This window comes from Halichoeres trimaculatus, unplaced genomic scaffold (assembly GCF_033239565.1).
Source record: "Halichoeres trimaculatus isolate MK-OKI-2021-1 unplaced genomic scaffold, fHalTri1.1 fHalTri1_scaffold_21, whole genome shotgun sequence".
NCBI lineage: Eukaryota > Metazoa > Chordata > Actinopteri > Labriformes > Labridae > Halichoeres > Halichoeres trimaculatus.
Window position 1 is genome coordinate 20,068,048 of NW_027437199.1, and position 11,671 is coordinate 20,079,718.

Sequence of the window (11,671 nt, forward strand, 5' to 3'; positions counted from 1 at the left end):
TATTTCTTCTCTAAACTTTAACTTACTTCTCTGAGGTAGTGTCACCTTCCACCCTCCCATCCTTGAGAGGTCTTGATGCTGACGGTGAAGTCCATACAGGTTTGTTGAGAGCAGTTAAGTAGACCCAGGGCTGTGTGTGTGACTCTCAGTGGAAACAGGAAGGTGGTGGTGATTTTAGTCTAATCCCTCTGGACGTTTGCAGGGTGTGCTTGGATAAATTCCACCTCTGGGGTCACGAGGGGTGACATACCTGGAATCAATTAACTTCATGCTATATCAGCATGGATTCACCCAGAGGAGTCCTGACTTTGGGGACACAAACATGGATCTATCTTAGTGTAAATCAACCAATAAAAAGCCAGTTCCTCCCTTTATTGAGCAGAACAGTACAGCGAACACTGACTCCATTAATATAAAGGGTCTTTGGATGAATTCTCTGTCTCTACCAGTCATCCAGTTGAACAAAGACTTATTCAGAAGCTTCCAGAAGGCATAATTACACCAGGCGTTTGAGGTGAAAAGCATTAACTTTAGCTTACTCAGCATTTTGAGGAGCATGAAACTTCCTAATTGTGTTTTTCTGTTAATGTTCCACTGGAATGAGAGCTGATGGACGCTAACTTTGAATATTGTTGTCAGAAGACAGATCTAACTTCAGCACTGGAAGTTGTCTGGTAGCAGAAGCATCCGTTTTGGAGAATAATGGAGTAGCAGAAAAATTCCTCTGAGTGGAAAAACCTTGTGAAGATAATGAGACCAATCTGTCACTGGAAATGTGTTCATATATCACCCCCTGCATAAGATATATTGTGAAAAAATCCCCTCATTAAGCCTCAGAGTCCTCCAAGGTTATACCTATGTGACTATTAGTGCAGCAGTTTGCAATTTGTCTCATTTTATTGGAGAAGAAGCACAAGTTGGCTACACATGATTAATTAGTTGTTACATGAGCAGCGCCACATGAACCCTCCTTAGAAGTGTGGAAGGCCTCATGGGGACCCCAGCCTGTAAAATAACAAGAAACCACCACATCAAATGCAGAAAGACGGGAAATACGAGAGGAAATGTATCGACAGAGTGTAGGGGAACAGTATGTGATCATTAAAACTGCATCAAAGTCATCTTATTCAACATTTTTCACCGTCAGATAAAGTTTTTCCTCTTCTTCATGCTTAAGGACACAACCCGGCTGCACGGATGCCATAAAAACAACCATAAAATTCACATATTTTAAAGATTTAAAATCCTCATGTGTGCAGATTTCCTCAATGAGCAAAAGTATGAAAACATTACCTCATCCCAGAGGCCAACCCGCTCCCGCCAATCTTAACAATCGACGGCTTCGAGAATCTCCAGTCTGCCAAAGAATTTACACCTAGATACACACGGTTTCACAAAGAAAGCCAGACACTGTCAGGCAAAGCGTTTTCAGACCAGGTGTTGTTTGAAGAGTGCTGAAAGGAGTTTCCCATAAAAACAGAGAGAAGCTGTGGAGCAGCCTATAGAGGTGATTAACTTTCATGTCTGACATCCTGCGTGGTGTAATATATCACATCATTCAGTGTCAGAACAGAAGACATATCTGTTTAACATGTTTTCACTGATTACATTTTAACCACCGTAACCCAAATGAAGCTAAATGTGACAAATCAAAACACTTGATGATGTCATCTTTAACCAAAATAAAGTTTAACACCTTTCTTAGATATGTTCAACTAAAAATCAAAGCATATACTCTTTAAAGTGACAGTCATTCATATGAACTAAGCTACTGTGTGCACATAACAGAATAGAGTAGAATGTACTTTATTAATCCTCAAAAAGAAATTCAGGGTCACAGCAGCAAAACAAGAAAGTGTATGGTGGTGAAATCCTTCCAATGTAGCGTTTGTGTCTAGCATAAGCTCCTTTAGCCATGTCTGTGAATAGCTTGATGCTACTCTGATTGTATTCCTTCCAGTGCTGGGTTAGCACCACAGACTGTTAAGAAAAAAAAAAAAAAGACAGACATCATCTTGCTCATCTCGAAGTGAGGTCACCACAAAACTGCACCTGCTTGTGACTGCCTTTAGTATAGGTCAAAAACTCTGTTTCCCCAGTCATTTCAGATGAGCTGTGGTCAAACTTTAAAAAATAAAAAAACACCTTCCTCATAGAAATGTGATGAAATGAAGAAATTATTGGGCTGCGTTGTGTTAAAGTCCTCTTTTCTGAAAAGTTTTGTTTTGTTAGTAAATAGACATTAAAAACAGGTTTTATGTCACGTTTAATGATGATTTACAGCTTCCGTTCTTGTGTAGATTTCTCAAGAATAGCTAACTACGTCGGGAGTGAGCGCCAAGAAGAGATTAGACTCTCATAATGCATATCAATTTTGTCACCTGGCTCCACTCTGATTCTCACAGAGTCCCTCATAGTTGGCAGAGACTCTGGCTGCACAATGGTGAGGCCCCTGACGGGGCTACTTTGGCTTCAAAACCGTCCAATGGCAAAAGGCCGGGCTACACTGTCTACTCCATATACAGTCTATGGTTAGCATGACTCGCTCATCCATCTTATTGGAGATAGATCTTACATTCCCCGTAAGGCTGGATGGAAGGACAGGTCGATGCTGTCACTTCTTTGCACTCACCACCATACCAGCACGTCATCCTCACCTCCTTCTCCTCACCTTGTGGGTAACACTGGCCCCAGCACTGATTAGCATCATCATGCTATGGGCTGCCAACAGCTGAAATCCTATGAGTAAACAATGGGACCGCAGTTTCATGTAGGATTTCTGGACAAATACAGGAGCAAAAATTAAAAAAAACTATACCACTGCAAGGGTAACACGTTTGGAATCAAACAAATGAGTCATAGACAGTAACAGCAGACTTGAATAACAGATACTCAAAAAGAGAATTTAAAAAAGGAGAAAAAAAAAAAAAGATTAAGTGAGAGCTGCTGCAACAAGCTTCCAGTGGAGCAGCCCTTGGAAGAACCAGGGGGTAGCTCACTCAGAAAGTTATATGACCTGTGTCAACTTTCTCCCATTGTACAAAAGTAAAGCCAAAGTAGTTTTCCTGACAAAAGCATTAGCTGTTGTCTCCAGGAGAATTCATTATAACAAAAGGTGTCACTTCTGTGCCTGGCTTTTAAGGTGCTTTATTGTGAACTCCTGCAGCCAGACGTCCACAGACGTTGCAACCCAGTGCTTGAACCAATTTCCTGCCTCATGTGTCTAAATGAATTGTTTTCTATACAAACAACTCTCTGTTCAAATAATCAATGATCTGAACCCCCACAAAGACCAGGAAGTGATCCAAATGAGACCAGATTTTCTTTCAAAAACTCCAACAGCTGTTTTTGGCTCACACACATGGCTTTGGTTGAGACTGGAAACACAGACATGGCTGCTCAGGGATGTGATTTTTGTTTTTCTGGAGGACGTAAGTACAGTACGGAGGTGAGTCAGAGGAGTTCAAGCTGTGGGGGGTTTCATACTTGGCTTCCAGTCCCTCACACACAGAGGGATTGTACCCTGGATTCCCCACAAGGATCCCGTAAAGACTGTGAAGAATGGCTCCCAGTTCACCAAAAACAGATCTCAGTTACTCAGGGATTTGTGTTTTAAGTAGTCCACAAAACTCTGATTTCATAGCGCTAAATATTGTCACAGAGCCTTAGAGGAGCTTGATCCAAAATTGAAAACAATGAGGAGATTCATATTTTCATTTTAAAACGTATTGTAGCGTTATTCTATTCTCTGTAAACGTAAGGATAAGGTTTCTCAAGGACATGAACACTTTGAAAAGTGGTCAAATGATTCAGTCAGAGCTTCTATAAAAATAGGTTTCAAGGTTTTATGAGACCTTAAAACATCTGTTTATAAACTGCCTCCAGACACATTGTCTGAGGGACAAACCTTGACGAGAGAAACTGGAACAGCAGATACAGTGTATGGAAAAAGAATGCTGTATATTGTGTGTGTCTGTATGTTTTAACTGGAGCATTTAAAAAAAAGTCTCCCAACAGCAAACAAGGCTTCAAAGCAAGGAGCCCAGTAGAGGAGGGCGGTTGTAAAAGTGCCCCCCCATCCCAGAGTTACTGTTGCTTTGCTGCTGTATTGTAGTCACAACAGAGATCTGGACACATCCCCCAGAGTCAAGTAACTTTTTCCAGAGGCTAAGTTTGTAGAGGGACCAACAAGAGAGCAAAAAGCAACAATACATGGACAGAGCAGGTCAGGGCATGCTCACACTTAATGTGGGAGTTGTGGGTTTGCTGTTTTTACTGACCTGTTTCTCCAGAGAGTTCACAAAATGAGACAGCAGCAGCAGCAGATCATTCTCCTTTGAATGAGCTCTGGCAGCAGAACAAGCATACTTTACCATGATCATGATATTACATTATATCATTATAATATTATATACATCAAACTGGACTGTTTCATCCCAGCCTGTAGCCTGTAGCCTATAGCCTGCTAGCTGCCTCTGTGACTCAATCTGCCTCAACAACATCTGTTGTAGATCGTTAAACTTCACAGTAGTCAGTGTGAAATGTGGCAGGTCATGAATCTCAAGCCAGCAGTTTTAGGTTGGCTTGACGAGAAGTCATTGCACAACAAGTTCAATAACACATGAGGTCAGCAGATTTTAAAGAGGGGGTATTGTACTTTCTTTCTTTTTTTTTTTGACTGTCCCTCTTTTGCTCCTGTAGTAGCTTTACCTGGTTAACAGCCCCAAAATATCCCAATTTTTCTCATTCTTGTGTTTTAGGAAACCCGTATCCCCTGTGCCTGAAATTCTGTCTCTTTAAAGGTGGGGTCAGCAGGATTATCCTAAAAAAATAAAATGCCAACTTTAACAGATAAAATCCTGCTCAATCATCACTTCTGGGCCTCTATACATGTGTGTCAGTGTCTGTGTCTGCCTCAACCCCCTCCTCTGCCTGTATGTTGATGTTTTGGTTGTATCATGGCGTTCCTGGGTGGCTTGGGGATGATCGCAAGCTCATCAGAACAGCAATGAAAGTGAAAGTGAAAGAAAATGTCAAACAGATGAAGTTTATTCCTTGAAGAGGGTGAAGCTTGGCTCGACTTTCACTCACTTTCAGGAAACTAGGGGAGCAGCATGGGATGAAGCAGAGCAGAGAGAGTTGGTATGTATCAGATACCCGTGATTAGCTTGTGCTAACATGCCAAGTCAGGCACATGGCTCTTGAGTCTCCCACGAAGAAACAAGGCGCCCCCAAGTTTAAATTTGTGATTACTAACAAGTAACGAAAATTCCTGCAGACCCTACCTTTAAGGCTCCTGCTCCAAAAACCTCCTTCCCTCTGATTGGTCAGCCCTCTGGAGGAGTTTACAGACGGATTCAGGGATTTATACAACATTTGAGTCTGTAGAGGTTTGAAAATCTGTAATGTTTAGTCTGAACATCCAGCATTGTTACTTTATATCCATGTTTACAATATGAGAAATCATAACACCCCCTCTTTAACCAGCTGGATGTATTTCTTAATTTTCCCATGGTTCCTTTCCAGCCCTGTGCCCAGAATAGCTGTGAAACTTGAGGGTAATGTTTTATTTGGCCAGAAATGCTAATACATGGATAATGGATGGTCACATTTAATCAGAAAGTAAACTGGAGCCTGCCAGGAGTCTGAAGTTAGAATATCCAGACTGTTGGAAAGGATTCAAGGTTAATTTGGGAACCTGGCTTCTGTGCAAAAACACAACCTTACACCAAGTGTCGGGGTGATTTGTTTGGGTTTAACAGGGATGGTAAAATTAGATTCACATAATTAACAGGTTTAATTAAAGAGCTGTACTATGAGACTCTCATTTGGCATGTCAGTGCACAAAGAGAAGGGAGCTCTGTCTTTTCTTCTCTTTGTCTGTTCATGGAGAAGAGGTTTCTTGTCCTTCAGAAGACCTAAAGAACAAAATTCAGACATTTTAAGGTTTGCATTCACTGTAGAAAAAAAAAAGTTTCATTTCACTTGATGTTGGAAAATAGGTGTTTTCCTAAGCCAAACTGTCTAAAGTGCAAGATGAATGTGACCAATCATTTAATCAAACATAGTTGTTGATTTTGTGCTCAGCAAGTTCCAGTTCATGCAAATAAATACAAAATAAGGGGACATTCTGTGTTTCTGCTAGGGATGTCCCCATCACGTATTTTGCTCCTGATCCGATTCTGATTTTTTTATTTTGAGTATCTGCCAATCCCGATATTTCCCAACCCGATCATTCAGCAATGCATTAAGAAAAAAGAAAAGAAAAAAAACTCTAACAAGTTGTCCTTTGAGTTTTTTATTTTTATTTTATCAAAATGAAGGTATCATTCTAGTCAACATGGATAAAGCTTTTTTTCTCCACTTAGTGCAGCATTGGATCAACAAAATAAAAATAAAGCTTCTCAGTGGTGCACCACAAGATTACCTTGTATGTGTGTAACAATAAGGTTGCAATTTCTTGTTTGCAATTTCATTGATATCGTTATAATGACAAATAGAGTTATATTCTAAAATGAATGATGATGTGATATTATACACATTTTAATTAAAAACAAGAAATAAGGCCCCAGGCCTTTTCTGATTCCTTCTCCTGTGATCTCTGATCGTTAAAAAATACCTCGATCAGCCCCGACTCCAATCACATGATCAGATCGGGACATCCCTAGTTAGTGCACATTTACACAAGATCAGACGTCCTGCTAAATGCTCAGACATAGACCATGTGTTTCATCAAATAAAGTGATTTAGACTAGAAACACAAATACTTTGATTATGAGGGGGAATAGTTCAACAGCCAATCAAATCAAGGTAAATTAGGAAGAATTTGATAATTAGATTTAATACGAGCCATGTTGAACCGGCAAGTCCAGAAAAGCGACCTAAGGTATAAAAAGACTTGTGAGGAGTAGAATTCCACCTATTGGGTAAAAATAATCTGAATTCAAGTTCAGGGAAAGGTATGATAACTGTTTCTTCTTCACAAGAAAAAAGGGTTCAATCTGAGGGACAAATGGTCTAGTGGTTTAGGTTGTGCCCCATGAGGTTTGCCCTTGAGCAGGTGGCTCAGTTTCAAATCCAACTATTGGCCTTTTCCCCCACTCTCACTCTGCTTTCTACTCTATCCACTGTCCTATCCTCTTCAATCTAAGGCATATAAAAGCCTAGATAAAATAATGTTAAAAAAAAGAAGAAAAAGAAATGGTTTGATCCATCAACATTATTAGCCTTAACGCTAAACCATTTCCTAGTTTATTCTTTGATTATGCTGGAGGAGCCAGATATCACGCGATGTGCCACACGTCAGTCATGCTTGTCAGTCACCAGCAGAATTTCCAAGACAGCAGCAAAGAGACCGAAACGATAGAAAGTGTGGCTTCAGTTTATGGGAAAGGATGCTTAAAATGCAAAGTGCAGTTTGTGCAACTGTGTAACATCACTGAAGGGTGGCAACACCACAAACATGTTAAAACATTTCTTGATGCACAGCCTTACATAAGAGTGTCATGTCAAAGTTATTCACTTATAAATTCAGTAAAACGTTGACACAAAAAACCTGTAAAAAAAAACAAAACCTGATTTTGTTCACAGAAAATTCACAGGAGTATTTGATACAGAATTGGATCCATAAACAGAATCCATATTTGCATTGGTATCAATACGATCTTACCAATACCCATCCCTAGCCAAGTTTCTTAAAATAAAAATGTCTTAAGAAAGTTTTTCTTATCCTTTTGGTAGATTTGTTTTTACTCTTTACAAGTAATCCAGATGTCATTATTTACTCTGATCTCTTGCTTTACATTTTTTTTCTGGAATTGTCAAGTGAATGTGGTTTAAATTAAGTCTAATAAGACCATTTTTATTGTAAATAAGACCCACATAGTTCCTTAAATTCCAGGCATTTGCTGTGTCCATGGTATGAAGAAGAAGAGGGCTGAAAGACCTCGTATTGTGCTTTCCATTCTGGTCATGGTTCATAGAAACATTTCACTGAGTCTCTTCCTTTTCATGCATTTAAATGTAACCCATACACTTTGGCATGCACATACATTCCTTAGATAAGGCATCCCTGCAGCTGCTCCAGGGAGAGAAAAATGGAGCTCCCAGAATGCACTGTGGGAAAATGGCACATGGAAGAAAAGCAGAGTTGCGTCATCTTATCTCCTTCACGTTGGATTCAGGTTTTTCTTTGAGGCGTTGGGGGCTGCTGAAAGTTGCCAATGTATGACACATGTTGATGGTGCGTTACGGTAGAACACCGCCACCTGCTGGACAGTTCCTGAAATTGTAGGTCAATATTAGTGCGGTTGTCCAAAACTTTCATCCTCTGACTCGGGGTGGCATAGAGGATTAGGCTAAAGCTCAGACAAAGACTGATATTGGGGCCTGCATTTTATATTTTTTGCACACTTTATGAACACACTGGGGTGAATTTCCTGCTACTGTTGGGGGCGTGTTGCGTCGTCTCCATGGTAACATCAACACGCTTTATGGAGGCACGAGGGACGGCTGTGATTTAGTTTGAGTAACAGAAACACGAGCTGCTTTTAAACCATTTAAAGACGAAAGTCTCGGAGTTTCATTGGATGAAAAGAAGCACAGAGGAAGTGTGCAAAGATTCACGTCCAGAAGTAAGACTTTGGAATGATTCTTATTGATTATTGAGTAGTGCAATGTTTTCAAACCTTGCGACAGTCTGTGCTTGTATACGGTGGCGTTCACATTGTTCCATGAGCTGAAGGTTTACAGACAAGAAAATGAAATATTAGCCTTTGTTTTAGATAGTTGGCATTTACAGTTTTATGTAAAAATGAAACTTATTTTGTTTGACTTGTGACCACCTTTGGGTCCAAGTAACTTTATTTGCACCTGAAGTTGGATTTTTTTACGCAACAAGATAACGGCATCCCATATTACACCATTAAACCACAAATAATCAGACTTGACAAACTATTTAAACACTTAACTTGATTTAAAAGTACTCTAGCTGCACCAATCATAATGTAAAAAAAATACAGAGAATATAAAAAAATATGCATGGATAAAAGTAGCAAGGATAAATGAATAAATAACACAATAAAAATTAAAACAAGGATGAAAATGATCATAAAATTCAATCTTAATAAATTAACATCATGTAATCTTGTACCATTCAGTGACCGTGTTTAAAATTAGGTCATATTTCAAGCTTAAAGCAGGACAAATATGCAGTACCAAGAATGTCAGCAGCTTTGACTGGGGTCAAACTGTGAAGACGATAAGAACTGAGCTATCCCTGCAACCTCAGTTATTGAGGGGTGTTCCCAGTCCCTAAAGTGGGACAAGGAAGAAGAAGGGAAACAAAGAGTCATGCATGGCTAGGGCACACTCATGTTCTGGTGGCTCCATGTGGTTCAGATCTACTGGAACTCAAACTGCTGGAAAAGTTAATGCTGCTCAGAGGTCAAATGGAGGCCACGTCTCATGAAGTCAGGGTTGTTTTGACTGAGCGCAGTGAGAGTTGGGGCTATATAACTATTTTGCAGGTAGCCATGATGTTATTTCCAGTAGGTGTCATAGTGCTGCATGGTGGAGCAGTGGTAAGTACCTCAAAGCAAGAAAGTTTATGTTTTGTATCCCCGAGTCAGTCTGTGTATGTGTCGCTCCATGTAAGGGAGACTGGGGACAGTTGCAACGCTTGCAGTTCCTCCCATCAGGAACAAGTGAGGAATCACCGGATTCACTCTGAACACTCCCACTGCGCAATGTGACGATAAAATGATGTATATTTGATAGAGGTCGACCGATATGGGTTTTTTGGGGGCCGATGCCGATGCTTTCCAAATTTGGGCAGCCGATGCCGATGTGCATAGCAGATTTTTCCAATTTGATATTCAGGCCGATTGTTAAATAAATATATATTTATCACATTTTTGTGAAACGCAGCAATTTCTGAGCAGCTAAAAGAAATCTATTACAACAAGTCGTGTCCACCAACACGGTTGAACACGTACAAGTAAAGTCAACTTAGACCACGCTAATCTCTTACTGTTAAAACTTATCACAAAGTAGCATTTGAAGTTAACAACATACTGCAGACTGGAGAGCCATAGAGCCACAAAAACGTTAAAATGTTCAACAAATCTTCCCATTATTCATTGTGGATGAAACCGGTGCAGGCTTTTACACAGCCTGGATTCCACCGAGCACACTCCACTCTGACGTAAATGAATGTTATCCAGCGTGCCACAGGGGTCCTTTCTTGAGGGGCAGCTTTAGCTGCCTGCACATGTGCCTGATCAAAAATTGCGTCATTTTATACAACGGATCAAAAATCGTCTTTTTAAAAGAAAATACGGCCGATTTCCGTATACATCGGCCGGCCGATATATCAGTCTACCTCTGATATTTGACATACGTTTTGACATCCAAATTAGGTCTCCTAAAGGTGCCGAATGAAAGTTTTTATTCTGTCTTTTTCGGACGTCGTATGGAGGTCAGATTAGGTCTACTAACGGTGTCTGAATGTTTGGATCCATTCTGAATATCTCATTGCTGTCTAGATTTGGTCTGCAAATGGAGTCCAAATGCTGAACGTCATTACACCGTCCAAAAATGGTCAGATTTAGATGTCAAAATTTGTACCTATTTTGCACGTTGCTCTGACGTCTCGATATGGTCTTCGACAGACCGACCCAATACTGACGTGATTTGCATGTCTCATGTTGACAGGATAAAGGTCTGTGAAACTCAAATATGATAGGATTGGCATTAAAGGGTTAAGTCATCTGCAGAACCACAGCAATTTGGTCTTAGAGTTTTGGGGAAAAAAGCTTTCAGTGTTTAAAGTCATTGTCATGCCCCTTATTTCATCACATTACCTTTCACCCCAAGGTGTGTTAGAACCCACTCTAACAATGGAGTCAGTTGTAACATTTCACTTCCTGTTTTTGAGATTAAGCTGTGCATTTCACCTGTGTTGCACAGGTATGTTCTAGGTAGTTTATTAGCAGACACTTGAAGTTAGCTTGTATGGCAGTTTGAAAACACTGGGTTAAAGGAGCTCAAAATGTTACAACTTTCCCCGGTTTCCCCTACTCCAGCTTCTTCCCATGGTTCGAAAACATGCTCATCAGGTCAATTGGTCACTCAGACTGGTTGATCTACTCTATCTCTGTGTGTCCCCAACATTAGTGAGTGTATCTGAGGAGCAGCAGGACAGCAGCTCTCCTAGTGTGGGAGAATGGGAGGTGGATGAAGAAGAGGAGGACGTCATCCCCCTGGTGGCTCTTGCGCCTGATGCTTCACTCCCAGAGGAGCAGCCCGCTGCAGCTGCTGATGTCTCTGCATGTTCTGCTTTCCAGTGTTTCGATGAGGTAAGACTGTTAAATGTAGTTAGAGGATTATATTTCCAACTGAGTGTCATCTTTGAGGATCTATTGTGTTTGTTTACATTTTAAGGTGTGCATTAAGGAATATACCATGGTTTTGGAGCTGGATCAGTTTCTCTTTTCTTAAAACCGATTTTAGATTACTGAAGAGTTATGAAAGTAAACACTTTAATTTCTAATCATCATCTGAACACAATACTTTTTTATGAACTGGATCATGACAAAGTGTAATCACATTAAAGTCACAGGCCCAGAGTTTGATCATTCATCCTTTGTGGAGTTAATTTGAAGTCATTCTT

At 40.3% G+C, this 11,671-nt stretch overlaps 1 protein-coding gene across 3 annotated transcripts in view; it reads left to right on the forward strand.

Moving 5' to 3' along the window:
• The first annotated feature begins 8,484 nt into the window (after window positions 1–8,484).
• ccdc146 (coiled-coil domain containing 146) overlaps window positions 8,485–11,671 on the forward strand; it is a 92,679-nt gene continuing 89,492 nt past the window's right edge. For all 3 annotated transcript variants that reach the window (XM_074698049.1, XM_074698051.1, XM_074698050.1), the window contains exons 1-2: window positions 8,485–8,633; window positions 11,176–11,357. In XM_074698049.1, the coding sequence (XP_074554150.1) occupies window position 8,633; window positions 11,176–11,357 (183 nt within the window). In that variant the 5' untranslated portion in view covers window positions 8,485–8,632. The remainder of the gene's footprint in view (window positions 8,634–11,175; window positions 11,358–11,671) is intronic.